The 21,873-nt window shown below is 44.7% G+C and overlaps 1 protein-coding gene across 1 annotated transcript in view; it reads left to right on the top strand.

Moving 5' to 3' along the window:
- The window catches only part of DCPS (decapping enzyme, scavenger), a 72,350-nt gene extending 56,469 nt beyond the window's left edge, over positions 1-15,881 (top strand). The window contains exon 6 of the mRNA XM_033919116.1: positions 14,188-15,881. Coding sequence (XP_033775007.1) covers positions 14,188-14,454 — 267 coding nt within the window. The 3' untranslated portion in view covers positions 14,455-15,881. The remainder of the gene's footprint in view (positions 1-14,187) is intronic.
- Positions 15,882-21,873: the final 5,992 nt, after the last annotated feature.

Here is a 21,873-nt window from a genome sequence, read left to right as displayed (position 1 = left end):
CCCTGGCCTTCGACCATGGCTTCATCGCTGAATGTACGCTGGTATCCCTAGCCTTCGACCATGGCTTCATCGCTGAATGTACACTGGTATCCCTAGCCTTCAAACATGGCTTCATCACTAAAAGGCAGAGTGAGCATGCAGGCATCCCTGGCCGTCAAGCATGGCTCCATCGCTAGCTGTGGAGCAAGTGTGCTGTACAGCACAGTTCTTTCTGCCCTTGGATGTAGGGTGCATTTTTTTCTGGCAGTGCAGCTCAGCTTCATCACTTTTTTTGCTATCTAGTGCATTCTATCTAGTGCAGTGGTCTCAAACTCAAATCCTTTGCAGGGGCACATTTTGGATTTGTAGGTACTTTGAGGGCCTCAGAAAAAAATAGTTAATGTCTTATTAAAGAAATGACAATTTTCAATGAGATAAAATTCTTTATGATTTATACATCTTTCCTTTTGGCTAAGTCTTAATAATATTGTAATTTATAGCTAAAGAGACATATGATCAAGAAACTGTTTTATTTTACTTTTTGTGATTATGATAAACATACAGAGAGCTTCAAAATAATACCTGGCAGGCCGCATGTGGCCCCTGGGCCTCGAGTTTGATACCACTGATGGAGTTACTTTCATAAATTATTTGTATTATAATGTAAACCACTTAGGTCTGTAATACAAATGCTAATAAAACATAAGCATAAACACAGCATGTGGAGTGCAACTCCGCCTGGCTATACAGAATGTCCCTATCTCTGTACATGGAGTGTACATGGAGTGACTATATTGCCTCATTCTTTACATGTAGAGCTCATCTTCTCCTGGATGTGCTGCAGGGTTACACATCTAGACATGGTGAATGGCTCCACCTGGCAGTACAGCTTGACCCCATCTCAGGCTGTGGAGTGTGACTGCACCCAGCAATATGACTTCACTCCATCTTTAGATGTAGTGCGTGGTGCCACCTGTCTGTTCGGCATGGCTCTGGCTCTGAATGTAGAACATAGTTCCACCTACCAGTACCACATGGCTCTGTCTTTAGATGTAGAGTTTGGCTTTGCCTGGCTGTTCGGTATAGCTCCAGCTCTAGATATATAGAGCATGACTCTGCCTGGCTATTCCACATCTGGATGTAGGGAGTGGTTTCTACTGGCTGTTCAGTGTGAATCCTTCTCTAGGGGTGGATCACGACCAATGTTCCCTTTAAGCCAGTGGTCTCAAACTTGCGGCCCCCAAGATACTATTTTGAGGCCCTCGGTATATTTATCGTAATCACAAAAGTAAAATAAAACAGTTTCTTGATCATATGTCTCTAGCTATAAATTACAATATTATTATTAAGACTTAGCCAAAAGGAAAGATTTATAAACTATAAAGAGTTTTACCTCATGCAAAATTGTTATTTCTTTAATAAGACATTAACTATTTTTTCTGCGGCCCTCCATGTACCTATAAATTCAAAATGTGGCCCTGCAAAGGGTTTGAGTTTGAGACCACTGCTCTAAGCTGAGTGCATGAGCGATCGCTCACTATTTTCATTGGCGTCGCTCATAATTTTTCTCGTGTCGCTCACAAAAATACACAGTGGGAAACTGAGGACTGCATAGTAAGATCCCTGATGCACTTCCGACGCAGGTGGGGTTCATGAGAGGAGCCGCTGCCACGTCTTCAATGGCGTACCAAGGGGGGGGAGGTCCGCCCCGGGTGCAGCCTTAGGGGAGTGCACAGCCGGCCAGGTCTGGATCTGGCCGGCTGTGCAACCCCCCTAAGGCTGCCATCAGAGAGGAAGTTCGGGCCAGCCAATCGCTGCCTGGCTGGGCAGAACTTCCTCTCCGACGGCAGAATTAACGTCAGGGGAATGCTGGTCGGCCCAACGGTGGGAAGCAGAGAGAGCTTGAGCCCCGATGGTGGCAGAAAGGGGGCAGGCAGGGAGACAGAAGGGAAACAGAAAAAAAGAAAGGGGGCATCAAGAGAGAAAAAAAGAAAGAAAGGGCAGGGAGAGAGGAAGAAAAAGTTAGGGGAGGGAATGAGGTCTGGAGGAGAGGAAGCATACAGGCTGAAAGAAGGAAAGAAAGATTGGATGCACAGTCAGAAGATGAAACTGCAACCAGAGACTCATGAAATCACCAGACAAGGTAGGAAAAATGATTTTATTTTAAATTTAGTGATCAAAATGTGCCTGAATTTATACATGCTGTCTATATTTTGCACTATGGCCCCCTTTTACTAAACCGCAATAGTGTTTTTTAGCGCAGGGAGCCTATGAGCGTCGAGAGTAGCACTGGGCATTAAGCGCAGTTCCCTGCGCTAAAAACTGCTATTGTGATTTAATAAAAAGGAAGGGGGGTATATTTGTCTATTTTTGTATGGTTGTTACTGAGGTGACAATGCATAAAGTCATCCAGAATAGGAATGATAATTAACATTTTCTCAGCGTATAGTGTGCTTTGTGTTTTTTAATTTTATTGTTGGTAGATCATTTTGACTTGGTCATTTTAAAGTAGCTCGCAAGCCCAAAAAGTTTGGGCACCCCTGAGCTAGAGCGTTGAAGCTGTGTATTTCTATTTTATCTCCCCTTTTACAAAACTGTGGAGCGTTTTTTAGCGCTAGCCATGGTGGTAGCAGCTCTGATGCTCAGAATTCTATGAGCGTCAGAGCTGTTACCACTGTGGCTAAAATCCACACTACAGTTTTGTAAAAGGGGGAGGGGTTAGTTTGTGATGACATATTCCATACTAGGCGAAGATGTTTTCTGTGTTTTGTGTGTTCGAAAGACATGGTTTTCTGTTAGGATTGAGGGTGTAGGATTGATCTATGCTGGTCTGGCTTGTTTAGTTTACAGTGGGTGTATTGATGTACTGCTCACTGCAATATGTAAGATGCTGCCTTTTCCTAGGTACTCATGTGTGACGTGTGGCTTGTTACTAAAAATCATGTTTTTTGTACAAATGGGGGGGGGGGGGGGTTGCCAAAAAATGATGGGCCCTGGGTGTTACATATGCTAGGTACGCCACTGTATGTAAAGATACCAGAAAGCTGGCAAAGCAAAAACTGTAAGTAAATTGTTATTCTTCTAAGTTTTGAGTATTTAACCCTCCCACAATCTCACAGGCACTCGTCCTCCACGCCTGCTCATAAACTTGTCGCTCATGCATATTTTTTTTTTGCACACACCTCATCAATCCTTAGCGGGAACATTGCACTCAACCATAGTAGATTTCAAAGAGGCCAATTTATGAGTGTAACTCTTTAAAGTTAGGAGAATAAATCCTTTGAATATTAGGCCCTTTGTATAGCTACTTGCCTGAATTTCTGCTAGATTTTCTAACATTTTTTTCTCACTTGCTATTCATTCTGGTGAGGTACTTAAAGCATGACCAAGGTCAGTGTTTCCCAAGTTGGTTCTGGATTATCCCCTTATCAGTCAGCTTTTCAGGATATCTACAATGAATATACATGAAATTGATTTGCCTTGCATCCTACATCCCCAAATGATAGCCATATATCTTGCTACAGAGATCCAAAACTGCTGAAGTTCTATATATTCCCAAAAGGAATGATAAAAGGTATTCTCTGCATTTTCACACATGTAGGGGACTCTATACTGCCTGATTTAAATAGCTGAGCTTGTATAAGATATGCTCAATACAATGTTCTAAAATACTACTTTCTAAGGTCAGCACTAGTAATGGGTCCTGGCAAACTCTTGATATTAAACATTTCCCAACCCTCTACCTATCCAATTCCAATCTTTGCTGTACTCCACTCAGATCTTTCATAGGCTTCAAAGTACAAAGAGCTCAGTGGATTCCTGTAGTAGATATGTATTGAATTGAAATATCATTTTTTTAAAAAGCCCTTATCTTCATTCCAATACAATAATTTAAAAAAAAAATCTTGATTCAAAGAATTGATGTAATATCTAATCTGCCTACACTTTTCCCTCCGTATTCGCAGTGATTGTGGCTGGACTGAACCGTGAATATGTAAAAACTGCGAATAAGTTATCATATGGTGTTTCAGCCTTCCCTGCCCTGCCTGCAGCCTCCTTCAAACTGAGCCCGGCGCCACCATGACGAGTTCTCCTCAGCAGCTGAGAGAGAGGGGAGGGATAGTGAGCAGGGGGAGCCAGGGGATACCTCTTCCCTGGCCGGAGGAAGTCATACTCGCGCTTTATCCACCAGCTCTTGCACTTTCCACATATTCAGCATGTCAGCAGCTTCCCCACAACGGGGACGGACTGGCCTCGGCAAGTCCCTACGTGGCCTCTGGAACCAGACAGGAGTGCGGAGGGGGCAGGAGAGGGGAGGCAGCCCACCATGGATTTCCTCTCCCACTTCCGGGAATCCCGACAGAGCAGTCATGGCCTCGTGCTCCTGCCTCCAAAGCTGCTGGAAGTCCAGTCGCTCAGGCGGAGAGTCGCAGCATGCACGTTATGGAGCTCTGCGTGGGAAGGCATGTCCTTTGCAGGGCATCCCTGGGAGGTGTAGTTCGTGGGGACGGGAGCGAGGACTTTGATTCCTGGTTTTTCAGTTTAGTTCCCGTTTCTGCACTCATGGAAAACCACGTATAATCAAAATCGTGAGTGGAGAAACCACGAATACGGAGGGAGAAGTGTATAGACAAATCTATCTTCCCACCTAGTACCCTACACACCATTGTTCTTAAATGATATCATCCGACCCTCCCCAGTGAGAATATGTTCCAAGCAACTAAACCAGCTTTTTCCTACAGCATCAATGACCAGTTATTCAACCCAGGATCAACATTTAAATTCCCTTTGAGATATGATCTGTCACTAAAAAATTCCCTTCCAATTTCAATATAGAAACTTTCCATATCTTCCAGATAGGGCAGAATATGACTGTTCTACTTAAGCCATAAGGAAGCAGCCTGCTCAGAATATGCAAAAGCAAATGAAAACTAAATGGGGCATAAACCACGTCTCCATGTCCATCAGGGTGAACTGTTGTTTAAGAAGAATTCAATCACAAATATGCCTCAATAAACAAGCAGTATTATAGTCTTAAATTTGGAAGACCCAAGCCCCCCTGTCCAAAGCTACCCATCAAGTAATGGAATTTGAGCTTGGGCTTTATATTTGCCCAGTAAAACTTGGAAAACAGGCAATTCAAGCTCTTCAAATCCATTTGCAACAATCTCAAATGTAAAGTTTGTAGCATGTAGAGCCAACGAGGAAAGATTACCATGTGAATGTGACAAATTGTACCTGCCAAGGACAAGGTTAGATCCCTCCAGCTATTCAGTTAACATTCAGTGAGGTCATTTAATTTAGCCACATTAAGGGAATAGGTAGATTTAATAGAAGTTGCTAATTGGATCCCTAAATTTTTAAAGGAGTTCTGTGGCTACTATAAAGAAAAAAGGTCTCTCCAGTTGTGTCCATTGATGGGAAGGCTTCTGGCTTTAATTAAAAACCTGCATAATCCCTGTACTCCTAGAAACTTTCCAACAAAGCCTTCAAAGATTCTTGCAGATTAATTAAATGTACCAAAATGTCACCTGCAAAAGTTGCTAATTTAAAGACCTGGGACCTATTGAAAGACCCTGAATATCTGGGTTCACGTGTGCGAGTATATCACGAATGAGAGGGTCTAACATCAGTACAAACAGCTATGGTGACAAAGGGTACCCCTGCCTTGTACCCCAGCTGATTGGAAAGTCATCTGAACTACAGTAAAGCCGTTCACCAAACTTTTTTGCTCTAGATGAGTACAGAGCCCTAATCATAGATACAAAACAGCCTGTGACTCCATATTTCTCCAAAGTTACATACATAAAACTCCAAGTGTACACAATTGGATGCTTTTTCTGCATCAGAGCTAATGAGCAAGGAGGGCTCCCCTTCCCTGCCTTCTATATTCAATGATGTAAAAATCTTCCTCAAATTTTTTTGCCACTGAGTGCACCCAAACAAAGCCCACTTGGGCATTATGAATCGAGTGCAAGACTCATGCTAGATGATTGGCCATAATTTCAGCTAGCAGTTTCACTTCATAATTCAATAAAAATATTTGTTTATACCAGAGGTGCCCACACTTTTTGGGCTTGCGAGCTATTTTTAAAATGACCAAGTCAAAATGATCTACCAACAATAAAATTTAAAAAAAACACAAAGCACATTGTACATAGAGAAAATGTTAATTATCATTTATATTCTGCAGGTTTTCAAAGAGGTCAAGGCAGCTGACTTTATGCAATGTCACCTCAGTAACAACTATACAAAAAATATACAAATATACCTCCCTCCCTTTTTACTAAACCGTGATAGCGGTTTTTAGCGCAGGGAGCTGCGCTGAATACCCTGCTCTGCTCTCGATGCTTATAGGCTCCCTGCGCTAAAAACCGCTATTGCTGTTTAGTAAAAGGGGGCCATAGTGCAAAATATAGACAGCAGATGATAATTCTCAAAACGGACATATTTTGATCACTAAATTGAAATTAAAATCATTTTTCCTACCTTTGTTGTCTGGTGATTTCATGAGTCTCTGGTTGCACTTTCTTCTTCTGACTGTGCATCCAATATTTCTTCCTTCTTTCAGCCTCCTGTATGTTTCCTCTCCTCCAGACCTCATTCCCTCCCCCAACTTTTTCTTCCTCTCTCCCTGCCCTCCTCCCCTTTCTTTCTTTCTTTCTTTCTCTCTCCCTGCCCTCCCCCAAGCCGCCGCTGCCATCGGGGAACAGGCCACCACCGCCACTGCCATCAGGGAACAGGCCGCTGCCGTAAAGAGGACACTGAAACACCAGACCGACAAACCTTCCCCACCCGACGTCAATTCTAACGTCAGAGAGGAAGTTCCGGGCCAGTCAGGCAGCAATTGGCTGGCCCAGAATTTCCTCTCAAACGTCAGAAATGACGTCGAGTGAGGAACTTTGGTCGGCCCGGCGCTTCAGCGTCCTCTTTACAGGGTTGGGAAGCAGGTAGAACGGCAGGCAACGCAAGTCTCTCAATGAGCCCGGGATGGGCTCCACAATCGACTCACTTTCCAGAGAAAAGAAAATAGTAAAACTAGAGGACATAATTTGAGGTTGAGGGGTGGTAGATTCAAGAGCAATGTTAGGAAATTCTACTTTAAAGAGAGGGTGGTGGATGCATGGAATGCGCTCCCGAGAGAGGTGGTGGAGAGGAAAACGGTGACTGAGTTTAAGGAAGCGTGGGATGAACACAGAGGATCTAGAATCAGAAAATAATATTAAATATTGAACTAAGGCCAGTACTGGGCAGACTTGCACGGTCTGTGTCTGTATATGGCTGTTTGGGGGAGGATGGGCTAGAGAGGGCTTCAGTGGCTGGGAGGGTGTAGATGGGCTGGAGTAGGTTTTAATAGAGATTTTGGCAGTTGGAACCCAAGCACAGTACTGGGTAGAGCTTTGGATTCTTACCTATAAATAGCTAAGAAGAAAAAATTTAAATTGAATCAGGTTGGGCAGACTGGATGGACTGTATGATCGAGACTTTCAAAATACTGAAAGGAATCGACAAAATAGAGCAGGAATAAAAGTTATTTTACAATGTCCAATGTGACACGTACAAGAGGACATGGACTGAAGCTGAAGGGGAACAAGTCCAGGACAAATATCAGGAAGTTCTGCTTCACGCAGCAAGTGGTGGACACCTGGAATGCTCTCCCAGATGACGATATTGCGGAATCCACCATTCTAGGATATAAAAGCAAGCTACCGTATTTTCTCACATATAACGCACGCGTTATACGTGGTTTTTACGTACCGCGCATACCCTTGCGCGTTATAGGCGTGAGCGCGTTGTACAAATTTTTTTTACATAATTCCCCCCCCCCCCGACGTCCTATTCACCCCCCGCAGGACCGCTCGCACCCCCACCCCGAAGGACCGCTTGCACGCACCCCCACCCCGAAGGACCGCTCGCACGCACCCGCACCCGCACCCTGAAGGACCGATCGCACCCCCACAGCCTCCCGACCCCCCCCCCCCATCATGTAGAAGCTCCTACCGGTGTCCTGTTGCTTCCTCTTGGCGGTCCCGACACGATCGGGGCAAGAGGGAGCTCAAGCCCTCTTGCCCCAGCCAACCGCGGCACCCCTGACACGATCGGGGCAAGAGGGAGCTCAAGCCCTCTTGCCCCCCCCCCCCCCGACTCCCCGACACGATCGGGGCAAAAGGGAGCCCAAGCCCTCTTGCCCCGCCGACTCCCCAACTCCCCGACAATATCGGGCCAGGAGGGAGCCCAAGTCCTCCTGGCCCTGGCGACCCTCTACCCCCACCACATTACGGGCAGGAGGGATCCCAGGCCCTCCTGCCCTCGACGCAAACCCCCCTCCCCCCAAAGACCGCCCCCCCAAGAACCTCCGACCGCCCCCCCCCAGCCAACCCGCGACCCCCCTGGCTGACCCCCCACGACACCCCCACCCCCCTTCCCCGTACCTTTGTGTTGTTGGCCGGACAGACGGGAGTCAAACTCGCCTATCCGGCAGGCAGCCAACGACAGAATGAGGCCGGATTGACCCATCCGTCCCAAAGCTCCGCCTACTGGTGGGGCCTAAGGCGCCTGGGCCAATCAGAATAGGCCCGGGAGCCTTAGGTCCCACCTGGGGGCGGGGCCTGAGGCACATGGTGTCGTGGGGGTCAGCCAGGGGGGTCGCGGGTCGGCTGGGGGGGCGGTCGGAGGTTCTTGGGGGGGGCGGTCGTTGGGAGGGGGGTTTGCGTCGAGGCCAGGAGGGCCTGGGATCCCTCCTGCCCATAATGTAGTGCGGGGTGGGGGTAGGGGGTCGCGTGGCCAGGAGGGTTTGGGCTCCCTCCTGGCCCGAACAACTAGCGGGGGGGGTCGCCAGGGCCAGGAGGACTTAGGCTCCCTCCTGGCCCGATATTGTCGGGGAGTTGGGGAGTCGGCGGGGCAAGAGGGCTTGGGCTCCCTTTTGCCCCGAATGTGTCGGGGGTGCCGCGGTTGGCTGGGGCAAGAGGGCTTGAGCTCCTTCTTGCCCCGATCGAGTCGGGGGTGCCGCGGTTGGCTGGGGCAAGAGGGCTTGAGCTCCCTCTTGCCCCGATCGTGTTGGGGAGTCGGGACCGCCAAGAGAAAGCAGCAGGACACCGGTAGGAGCTTCTACATGATGAGGGGGGTCGGGAGCCTGTGGGGGTGTGGGTGGGAGTGCGTGCGAGCGGTCCTTCGGGGTGGGGGTGCAAGCGGTCCTGCGGGGGGGGGGGGGTGAATCGGATGTCGGGGGGGGCATCAGGCTTTCAGGGTGGGGACAGGACTTCAAGGGGGAGAGGAGAGTCGGGGCGGGCGAAAGGAGAGTCGGGGCGGCCAGAGGAGAGTCGGGCGGCGATGGGAGAGTCGGGAGGCGACGGGAGAGTCCGGCAGCATGCGCGGTATACGGGTGTGCGCAGTATATAAAAATTTCTGTACATAAATTTGTGTTTTTCGCGCGCTATACCCATGTGCGCGTTTTACACGGGTGCGCGTTATCTACGTGAAAATACGGTAGATACACATCTTCTTAAGACAGGCATAGAGGGATATGGGTGACTAAAATTACGCCAGGTGTACACCTGGCTGGGCCTCCGAGTGTACGGATCACCGGAATTGATGGACTGAAGGTCTGATCCGGAGATGGCAGTTCTTATGACCATTCGGGTCTTTATCTGCCGTCATCTACTATGTTACTATGTAAGAAAAAAAAAACCAACAAATTTTTAGATTGAATCAAGTTGGGTAGACTAGATGGACCATTCAGGTCTTTATCTGCTGTCATCTACTATGTTACTATGTAGCTAGAAGATGCCAGTAACAGGTCGCAAAGGAATAATATTCGCATACTCGGCATTCCGGAGGGGAGAGAAGGTAATAATATGATAAGCTACTTTGAATCCTTCATCCCTACGCTTTTCAACTTAACAATTCTCAAAGGATTTTGAAATTGAACGCGCGCACAGGACTCCATCTTCACGCCAACCACGAGACAGGTGCCCCAGACCTATTATCTTCAAAATCCTCAGATATCCACAGGTCTTGGAAATCACGTAAAAGGCATGCTCCCTGGCTCCCCTCACTTACGAGGACAACACAATCCTACTGCTTCTTGATCTTCATAAAAACACTGTGCAAGCCCGACAACAGCTCCTTGCTCTTAGACCACAACTAAAGAAAATGGGTGCCCGCTTTGGTCTCTTTTATCCTGCTCGAATGTGAGTCACTTACCAGAACCAGACCAAGGATTTCATCGATTCCGAACAGCTAGCTTCATACATCGAAGAAACACTGCCGACTCCGATTGACTCTGTCTGATCCTGTCAGCTGCTGCAAGTTAATTGCCTGATTGCTTTTCCTTTTGATCTCTTGTTCAGACTCCTGCCTCCTGTTTACACGTGCTTAGAAGAGATCTTATCTGCTGCCGACTTTCTCTGCAGCATTCTGCTCTGACTGCTTGCTGGACTCCTGCCCTGTTTGGTATTATCATTCCTTCACCGTTGATATTTGACTTTTTATTCCAGTTGCTTTTCTACTTCTAGTGCATTTATTAAATGGAAGATTGTTTTGAATACTGTTATTTATATGGTTGCTGGTTTTGCTTTCTTTCAGCTGACTGTCTGGTCGTAGTTCCCAGCCACCCGTTATTTGCAAGCGTGCTGCCCTTTGTTTGCTCACTGCACTATTTTTCACCAGTTTGGGTTGGGCACATGTGAGATATCCAATGATGGTGTGCAGGCAGGGGCTTTCTGCCTCTGCCTTAGTGTGTTAACCGCTGGAGGTTTTCCTCCCCTCGCTAATCCTTCACACTGAGGATATCCCGTCTTATAATTATAACATTTTATTTATACATATATTTATTGAGGGTTTGCTACCCTGTCACACACTTTATAGCCAGAATACCACTCACAGAACTCGTTGACTTTACTGCCTTTTAGTTTGGCCCTTTGTTTGCAGCATGTTGGTACCGCTTGATTCATAGTATGTTTTAGTACTGTATTTTTCAGAATGCTACTGCTATTACATTTTACTGCCTTTTTTCATGCTAATCCAATTTGACTCTCAATCCATGTTTCAGACCCTTTTATTTACTTTTCTGTGCCTCTCACAATAATCTCTCTCAACATCAAATGTCTCAATAATATTGTTAAAAAAAGAAAATTCAATCTTATTTAGATGGTTACTCCCCAGATGTTATCCTCCTCCTGGAAACCCACCTCAATGCATCAGATTCCTCTAAATTTATCAAAAGTGGTTTTTCTCCTCCCTTATTTTTTTCTCTAGCCATCAATGGTAAAAATGGTGTACTTATACTTATTAAACAAAATTCATCATGATCGCCTATTGATATCCTTACTGTTTAGAAACATAGAAACATAGAAAATGACGGCAGAAAAGGGCCACAGCCCATCAAGTCTGCCCACTCCAACAACCCTACCCCCTTGAATTTACCCCCCTAGAGATACCACGTGTATCCCATTTCCTTTTTTTTTTTTTTTTACCCCCCTAGGGATCCCACATGTGTATCCCATTTCCTTTTAAAATCCGGCACGCTGCTGGCCTGAATCACCTGAAGTGGAAGTTCATTCCAACGATCGACCACCCTTTCGGTGAAGTAGAACTTCCTGGTGTCGCCATGAAATTTCCCACCCCTGATTTTCAGCGGATGTCCTCTTGTGGCCGAGGGACCTTTAAAAAAGAAGATATCATCCTCCACCTCAATACGGCCGGTGATATATTTAAACGTCTCTATCATGTCTCCTCTCTCTCTACGTTCTTCGAGTGAGTATAGCTGCAATTTATTCAGCCTTTCCTCATACGGGAGGTCTTTGAGTTCCGAGACCATCCTGGTGGCCATTCTTTGAATCGACTCAACTCTCAGCACATCTTTATGGTAATGTGGCCTCCAGAATTGTACACAATATTCCAGATGAGGCCTCACCATGGATCTGTACAACGGCATTATAACTTCGGGCTTCCGGCTGATAAAGCTTCTTCGGATACAACCCATCATTTGTCTTGCATTTGATGAAGCTTTCTCCACTTGATTGGCAGTCTTCATGTCTTCACTAATGATCACCCCCAAATCACGTTCCGCCTTGGTCCTAACTAAGGTTTCACCATTAAATGTGTAAGTTTTGCATGGATTCCTGCTGCCAAGGTGCATGACCTTACATTTTCTAGCATTGAAGTTTAGCTGCCAAGTCGAGGACCAGTGTTCCAATAGAAGTAGGTCCTGCGTCATACTGTCTGGTAAAGTGTTCTCACTTACTATGTTGCATAGTTTGGCGTCATTGGCGAATAATGTGATTTTACCCTGAAGCCCCTGAGTCAGATCTCCCACAAATATGTTGAAGAGGATCGGGCCCAAGACCGAGCCCTGCGGCACTCCACTGATCACCTCTGACGTTTTTGAAGAGGCACCATTCACCACCACTCTCTGAAGTCTACCGTTTAGCCAATCACTGACCCATGTAGTTAATGTCTCTCCCAGTCCCATTGATTTCATCTTGTTCAATAGTCTGCAGTGCGGGACGCTATCAAAAGCTTTACTAAAGTCCAAATAAACGACGTCTAGGGACTCGCCCACATCCAGTTTCCTTGTTATCCAGTCAAAGAAACTAATTAGATTGGATTGGCAGGACCTGCCCTTGGTAAATCCATGTTGGCGGGGATCCCGTAGATTCTTCTCGTCCAGGATCGTATCTAATTTATGCTTAATTAGTGTTTCCATGAGTTTACTCACTATGGATGTGAGACTCACCGGTCTGTAATTCTCAGCCTCTGTCCTGCAGCCCTTTTTGTGGAGTGGGATTACATTGGCTGTTTTCCAGTCCAAGGGGACTCTTCCCGCCCTCAAGGAAAGATTGAAGAGCACAGACAACGGCTCCGCCAGGACATCACACAGCTCTCTAAGCACCCTGGGGTGTAGATTGTCCGGTCCCATGGCTTTGTTCACTTTGAGTCTTGATAGTTCACAGTAGACACTACTGGGTGTAAACTCGAAATTCCAGAATTGGAAAGATTTCTCAAAACTAGAATTTAATCACTGGTGGAACTCTGTTTACACGTTAAATATGAACACTACATTGCGGAAAAACATAATTCCACTTTTTCCTATACCAAAATTTGGGCTCTGATACAAGAATTTTGTGATTCTGGTTTTTGATGTATGTTTTATACAGCTACATTTGTTTCTTCACTTTTGTCTCCCGAAGACTAATTTCTTGTATCTTGACTTCTGCTTTTTATATGGCTGATTTAGCATTCATATCTGTATACTGTATATATTCAGGCAGTATATGTTGGTTTATTTTCTGTATTAGACTGTTATGCATTGTATTTGATGTACTTTCTCATAATTGGCTTGCGCTTACTCTCATGCTTCTTGTTTTGAAGCATTACTTTTATATATCATTTGTTATATTTTCTGAAAAACCAATAAAAGTTGTTGACCTAAAAAAAAAGCAATTTAATTGGCCAGTTAAATAACCTGTTAGGGGCTAACCACTAATTTTAGCAGGATTTAACCAGTTAGTGCCAAACTGAAAAATGGCTATTTTCCAATCTGGAAATAGTCAGCACCTGGCCGGTTAAGTGCTGATATTCAGCTCTTAACCAGTCAAATTATCCACATAAATAGGACTGCATAAAAGTCAACTTTACATAGTAACCCATATCCAGTTAAGTGCTAATCACACTTAACCAGCTATGCATTAACTGGCTCCAGAAATTCAATGCTGGTGCCTGGATATGTCCCAGCATTGGATTTCCAGGTTTAACACTGGTTTCATTCAGGAAAAGAGTGATTATTGCTGACTGAATATTTTTCCCAAAGTGTATGATAGCAGATAAACATACTTATATGCTCCATTCAGTCTGCCCATCAAGCTGGCCAGAGCCACACCTGCTGCTCTGTGCAAATTAAACTCCTTCGTGATGAAATACTGGAATCACAAATAGGGCAGGCAACAGTTTGCCACTATCATGGAAGAGTGGTTTTATAGTCTTGGTTGCAGCTTAGTCAAATTTGTTGTCAATACTTGATTAAAGTAGTAATCCAACAATGTTGCAAACTGGCATTTTATTTGCTGTCAACTTTAAAGTGTCTTCCCCTCCCCTTCTGTGATAGCATTAGTTCTTTAAGGATAAGCTAATTCCAGATGCTGGTTATATCCTAATATTTTAAATATTCAGTTAAAAGAAATCTGACTCCTTTTTTTTTTTTTTTTTTAGGAAGCCATATTAAAGCGATACAGTCTGCCTGGAAACCAGCTGAGAGTTTATGTCCATTATCAGCCATCATATTACCACCTGCATGTGCATTTCACTGCCCTGGGTTTCGATGCTGCTGGCATAGCTGTGGAAAGGGCTCATCTCCTTTCTGATGTCATCGCCAACCTTGAACTTGATCCCCTCTACTACCAGAAACGAACTTTAACATATGCACTCAGGGCCAATGAGCCCTTACTTAAGAAATTCCTAGATGCTGGAAAATGTTAAGCCTCTGTGACTGGGGCTATTTTTCTAATTTGTTTTATGGTGGTCATTTTTAGAAGTTTTATAAACATGGTACTGACAATTGTAATTGTGTTAGCTGTCTATCAATTCAGAAATAACGGTTGTAAAAATGTATTGCAATTTTTTTTTATTGGTAATTAAAATGTTAAAACCTTGAAACTTGGACTCAGTAACTCAAAAGTAACACAGGGATACAGCACCAGTCACATTTATAGGGTCTTTTACTAAAGCGCGCTAGCTGTTTTAGCGAGTGCTAAATGCTAACACGCCCATTATAGTCTATAAACATGTTAGCATTTAGCACGTGCTAAATCGGCTAGCACACCTTAGTAAAAGAGGGGGTTAGTTTGCAATCATATTAACCCAAGCTGGATATTATAGTAGCTGAAAGGTGTTGACATCTGAAAACTATTTGATGAGCTCTTGAAATGATTTGGGGGGGGGATCTAGTTCTCATTTAGACAGGTATCCATTCTGCTATAAAATCACCTTGATTACAACTGAAACCTATTTATTAACTGAGTTTTGATAAGAGTATAATTTTTGTATTAGTCAGAATGTCATTTTGATTTGTGAGTTTTTCCTATTAGCTTTTTGATGACGACACATGTTTGTGAGTAGAGAAAGCTGACTGTCAATGTCATCTGGTGCTATGGAGAATGGGGAAGAATAATATATTTATTGAACCTAGTTTATAGGAATGCAAAGATATATATATACCAAAAAAAATCACTCAGATATACAAAGAAGGGGGTCCTGAGCTCTTATGATCTCCTTATCTTCTCAGACAAAACCTTATAACCATAAAACATTCACAGCACAAGGGTAACCCCATCCTCAAATCCCACTCCTCTTTTCTTTAAGTTCTTACAAAGATGGTATGGATGGAAAAGATTTAACTGACTTCTAGGGATTGCTCATAATACATTCAAAACCTGACTAAGTGATCCGTGGGAGAGGCGATGTAAGTAAGGGTCTTGTACTGTATAAAGAGAAGTAATAATGTTTAAGTTGACAAAATGCATAGCAGTCACCCCACCTAGAAGTAACCCTTTCAGAAAAGTCCAGGTACGATATTAGATTACCTATGTCTAACAAATGCTTCAAAAGCGAAACCCCTTGACTAAATCCATATTGGCTTTGTCTCATTAATTCATGCTTATGTATATGATCTGTAATTTTGTTCTTTATAATAGTCTATCAGTGTCGGACTCACTGGTCTGTAATTTCCCGGGTCACCTCTGGAACCTTTTTTAAAAACTGGTTTACACTGGCCACCCTCCAGGCTTCTGATAACATGCTTGATTTTAAAGATAAATTACTAACAATAGCTCTGCAAGTTCAGTTTTCAATTCATTCATTACTTTGGGATGTATACCTTCTGGTTTAGGTGATTTGCTGCTGTTCAATTTGTCAAATTCCCCTATTAAAGTTTCCAATGTTATAGAAATTTGTTTGTTTCTTACTCATCAGCATTGAATACCATTTCTGGTACCGATATCTCCCCCACATCTTCCTTGGTGAAGACCAAAGCAAAGAATTAATTTAATCTCTTCTATGGCCTTATCTTTCCTGAATGTCCCTTTTACCCCTCAGTCACCTAGAGAGCCAACTGATTCTTTTTCCAACTTCTCGTTTCTAATATATGTAGTGTCTGGTTTCTGTTGCGGATACACAGGCATCCATACTTGATTCCCATTTTGTGTGAACTGCAGAAGGATATCTCTTTAAGAACTTGAAAACTCCTCCCCTTCTGCACAGCACCCCCCTCAGTTATTCTTTCTGCAAGTGAACTGTTTTTTCTTTATTATTTTCAGGCTTTTTGCTGGGTTTTTGAAGTTCTTAGTGGCTTCAGTACTCAGAGGCCCCCTGCTCAGGCATACTCTGCCAGGAAAAGGACAAAGTCCCGCATGGGAGGACTGCTGCTCCCAGGACATCTCTGTGTTCTTTGCAGAGCCAGCCTGCTTTTGCTCCTTCAGGAGCTCAGGGGGTCCATCCCTCGGGGATTGGCTCACCTGCTGATTCAGTCAGGAGCTTGGCCACAGGAAGCCAGCTGTGTAATTTTTCCCCCTTTCGCTGCATGAGGAATACCGGGCATGAGAGTCAGTGACCATGGTCCATTTGGCAGCAGCCAGAAGATTTCCTTTGTCAGCTGAGGACCTGAGCAGTTTCTGAGGCAGAATTCCTTTCCTTGCAGCCAGGCTAATTCAAACAGGCACCTGAAATCACAGTGAGTACTCCCATTATTCCTTATGGGGAACATCAGGAGGGTCTGAAAATTGAAGTTTTGCTGGTTTCTGAGGATAGTACTTGGGTCCTTCTCTAAAACACTAAATTTGCTAATTTTTATTTTTGCATGTAGCTCCAATGACTCGTTTTTGATGCAATTTTTTATGGTGGTCATCTTGGATTTTTAGCAATCTGATTTTAAATTCCCTTTTTCTTCTTCGAAACAGTTCATTATGACAATGGTGCACCAGGGAGCAATAGGAACCAGAGAGAATTCCTGTTCCGGTGATCCTTGCCTTCCTGCAAGCTGGCTTTGAAAGGGGACTTGCGGTTTCATCCCTCAAAGTGCAGATAGCCGGTATCTTGTTTTTTTGAATTTAGAGTGGCCTTCAGTCTCTGGCTTCTCCCACAGAAGTCACTTGGTTTTTGAGGGGGTTCTCGGGCTGAAACTTCTGTTGCGCAAACCGTTCCCATCTTGGGACCTCAATGTGGTCTTGAAGGGCTTGGCTGTACTCTGTACAAACCTCTTTTGGAAGCTTCTCTGCTAGACCTTACGGTCAAGACAGTGTTTCTGGTTGGCATAGTCTCAGCAAGAAGGATCTCAGAATTGCAGGCCCTCTCCTGCAGGGAGCCATTTCTCCATTTCACGGAGTTGGGTGTTTCTCTGTGCACAGTTTCTTCTTCTCTTCTGAAGGTAGTTTCTGCCTTCCATGTCTGTTTGCCCATTTTTCAACTTATGGGTTCTGCCAAGCAGGATAAACTTTTACACAAGCTGGATGTGTGCAGGGCCTGCTCATCTATCTGGAGCAGACTATTGACTCCAGACTTTCTGATCATCTTTTTGTACTGACCAGTCATTCAAGAAAGGGCAAGCCAGCCTCCAAGGCTACCATTTCTAGATGGATCCGGATGGCAATTTCTTCTTCCTACATTTCCGCAGGGAAACAGCCGCCTCTTTCCCTGGCAGCACATAGGTGCAGCAACATCCTAGATGGATGAAATCTGCAGAGCTATGACTTGAGCTACTTTTCAAACTTTTACTAAGTTCTACAGAGTAGATATGGTGGCTTGAGAAGATACCATTTTTGGGTCCTCGTGTAGACTCATCTGTCCCTCCCTAGATGCATGGCACTGTTTTGATACATCAGCTCAAGTATGGACTCTTATGTACCCGCAACAGAATGACAGATTACGTTCTTACCGCAGTAATCTGGGTTCTGTTAGCATACACAGAAGTCCATTCTGTCTGCCCTATATGGACTTGTTTTGATTTGTCTGATTATCCCAGCAGGCAGCATATTCTCACTGATGGGTGACGTCACCGACGGAGCCCTGATATGAACCACTTTAAAAAGTGCATCGCCACTTTAAAAATTCAAAAAGTTTGCGATAGTCCAAACCGCGCATGCGTGTCTTCCCGCCCAATGAGGGTGCGCGGTCCTTCAGTTTCTTAGTTTCCGCAGAGCTAAGACGTCGCGTTTCAACAGCTGTTGAAAAATTTTCTTTTCACTGCCTTCCCGTTCTTGCAGTTTTCTGACTTTTTAGTCAGTTTATTATTTTCTTTCATTTTTAGTTAAAAAAAAAAAAAAAAACCAAACTAAACATTTTTAGTTTTTCTTTTTTCTTTTATCGTCGTCGGTTTGGCTTGGTGGGGCCTTATGGGTCGCCATACTGCAGGGGTGTCCAACCTGCGGCCCGAGGGCCGAATGCGGTCTCATGAAGTATTTTGTGCGGCCCCGGTCAAGAGCGATGCAGTGTTTTCCTCTGCTGCCCCCCAGGTGTTTACCGTCTTGCCGGCTCCCTCCTCTGTCTTGCTGCAGTGTTTGCGCGGCCCCAGAAACTTTTTTCCAGCCAATGTGGCCCAGGGAAGACAAAAGTTTGGAAACCCCTGCCATACTGTTTTCTCCCCACCTTATGGCTGTTTTTCCATGCAGATTTTTCCTGTTCAATTTCCATCAGTGTTGTTGCTTTGCTGGGGAAGTTGTCTTCACTGACACCCTTCTATGGTACTAGCAATGTTGGGACCTCGGCCTTGCTATTTTCTTCTTCCCCTGCTCTGCTCCTCACCAGCGCATTTTCATGCGGGTTCTTCAGAACCAGTTTCCCGTCAGCACCATTAGGAATCCAGCACCCACTGATGTCAGCAATCTGATGACCAACGTACTTCCAGCACTGCTCTTCCAGCCCGTACCAATATTGACGGGCCCAATTCTCTCTAGGTAAATTGGCTTTCAACTTTCTCCTTTGGGCTTCAGGTCATTGTAGCAGTGAGTCAAGTCCTGCTGACCTCAATCAGCCCCATTTCTGGCTCCGCTTCGATGTTGATGAGTGCCTTGATACGGGCATACTCATCTTGGAAGCATGGAGTGACACGATGGTACCGGTTCATGGGCCAATGGTACCGGTGTTTTTTCTTTCCTGCTGAAAAATTTTTTCCGCTCGTGATGTGTGCCTTGATACCGGCATTTTCATCTCTGGAGCGTAGCATGATGGTACCAGCGATGCAGCCATTGGTATCGGTGCTTTCTTTTTCAGCAATTTTTCCTTCATGATCACGACCTATGTCAGCATCGACATGTTTGACTGTATGTTCAGTTGTTCCTGTTGACGCCAATGTCGATGTCAGCACCTTTGTCGACATCGACATGTTCAACTGTATTTTCAGTTGTTCGTGTTGATGGCTATGTCGACACCGTCTCTTCTGGTGCTAATCCGGCTGAGTTCTTGACACTGGTAGCACTTTCACAGGAGTCTTCTATGATTTTGACGACTCATATAACGCAATGCGTGTTGGTGTTGATCCGGTATGGGAAGGCTTTGCACTCATTAAGCTGTATTCAGCTTTCGACATCGACTCCCTGACTGTATAGTTTGGACAACACCCCATATCTCTCTGAAGCAGTGGGGTTTTTCACCCCATGCTTTTCTTTTCACTTCAGTAGGGTTGAGAATTTATTTTTTTTACAGATTCCTTAGAGGACTGTCTACCTCAGTGGTTCCCAACCCTGTCCTGGAGGAACACCAGGCCAATTGGGTTTTCAGGCTAGCCCTAATGAATATGCATGAAGCAAATTTGCATGCCTATCACTTCCATCATATGCAAATCTCTCTCATGCATATTCATTAGGGCTAGCCTGAAAACCCGATTGGCCTGGTGTTCCTCCAGGACAGGGTTGGGAATCACTGGTCTACCTTGTGTGATTTCTTTGGAAATTGACTTTGCAAAGTCATTCCCTTGACTAAGGATTTTTATATTCCTTGTCTTATAGTTATCTACTCAAGGTTTGTTTAATTCCCTTCCATGATATCTACGGGAACTTTTTGATATGCCTTTCGAAACAATAAGCTTGTTTCATTGACTCCCTACTGGTGGAGTCCAATCTACAGACTAGTGTGTAGGCCTCTGTCTTACTAGACAGAGTGGGCAAAGCTAGGGACCGGTTAGCCAAATAGGCTTACTAGTTTCCTATGTTGCCTAAATGGGCCTTTATCTATTTTACTTGGCATACATTTGTTCACATGCCACATTTCATTTTCGCTGCTTACACATACAGGGTCTTATGTTTTTCAGCACCTTTTTTCTGTTCTTACAGATCTGGTTTGAATTCGAGTGTCTGTTTTTACCTTCAGCCACCAGGACAGGCTAGCAAATGCGCCTTGTTTGGGAGACGATTTTTTGGTGCTTCCACGTCCAAGTAGCAGTCTTCACCTTCATCTCCATCTTCTTCTCAATGGAGATTTACGTTTCCATTTTCCCCGACTTACTCATTCGAAGGCTGTTTTCAGTTCCTCATGCATCGCTAAGAGCCTTAGCTCTCTGGGGTTTTTCATAGGGCAGGTTTTCTATACTCAATGTTTTCACCCTGCTCTGAGACCCCTTTTTTCCAAGAAAATCTATTTTGGATCTTGCACAGTCCTTCCTTGTTTCTTCTGCTGATTGCCCTCGAAGGGTTCTCTTTGATTATTGGAGTTAGGGATTCTAATCCCTTTTCCATTTGATTTTAAGTACACCGGAGGACTACGATTTTTCTGGATATCAAAATTCTTATATTTTGTTTGGTCGGGAGGTTCGTTAGAACTAGTTTCTCCTCTTTCAGACCTCATGGTTCTTCCTGGATTTCAAGGAAGCTTCCACATATTCCAATTCATATGGCTTCCAGTATATACTTTTCAATCAACTCAGCTGTTGCCATTACCAGTATAGGTCCTTCCTTTCAGTCTGCCATTTTCTCCCAGATTCTTCATGAAGTGTCTGATTGTGATGGCCGCATCTATTTGATTACACGGCCTTCAGGTCTTTTCTTTTTCTAAACATTGAGGCTTTTTCTTCTTAGGAAGGGGTTCAAGCAACATCTCAGACCATCTCCTTTCTTCTGGTTCTTGGCTTTGAATTTAAATTCCCCGCATTCACGTCTATATTTCATTGGGGTACTCCTAGACCCCACTCTCATGAGAGCATTTCTTCTTCCAGATCACTTTCAGACTCTCATCCGTCTGTGTCCGCAGTTGTTTCCTTTTCAACCCATTTCTGCCAGACACATGATGGTTCTTCTGAGCAACAGGGCTTCCCCTGTTCCTGTTATGCCTTGGGTAGGACTACATTTTTGTACTCCTCAGTGGACTTTTGTTTTCCAGTGGTCTCAGGCGACGGATCGTCTCTCAAAGCATGTATATCTCTGACATCGTCTCCTCTGCAATTGCTTCACTTATGGCTGATCTCCTCTAGTCTATCTGGAGGTCTTCCTTTTTTATTTGTCCCCTCCTTGCATGGTCATCATGACTGATGCATCTTTTTCTGCATGGGGGGTTCATATGGATGTTCTGCAGCCTCAGGGTCTTTCGATCGCCAAGGAACGGAAATTTCACATCAATTTCCTATACTTCAGAGTGATGTTTTGGGCCCTCATGGTTTTTTCATCATCTACTCTGCCCTCAAGTCCTCCTCCTTTGCACAGTCAATCCAGTAGTTATGTACTACATAAACAAGCAAAGAGGCTCAGGCTCTCTCCTGTTGTGTCAAGAGGCCCAACACATATGGACTTGGGTGACAGCTTGCAATCTGCTCTTGTTGCATGTCTGTATTCATGGGCAGCAGAATTCTATAGCAGACAACCTCAGCAGAATTCTTCAATGACTGGACTCTCAACTCTACAGCTCTTCAGTCCATCCATT

The sequence above is a fragment of the Geotrypetes seraphini genome, chromosome 13 (assembly GCF_902459505.1).
Source record: "Geotrypetes seraphini chromosome 13, aGeoSer1.1, whole genome shotgun sequence".
In the NCBI taxonomy this organism is placed as follows: Eukaryota; Metazoa; Chordata; class Amphibia; order Gymnophiona; family Dermophiidae; genus Geotrypetes; species Geotrypetes seraphini.
The sequence above is the reverse complement of the archived record's forward strand: the minus strand, read 5'-3'. Positions and strand labels throughout refer to the sequence as shown.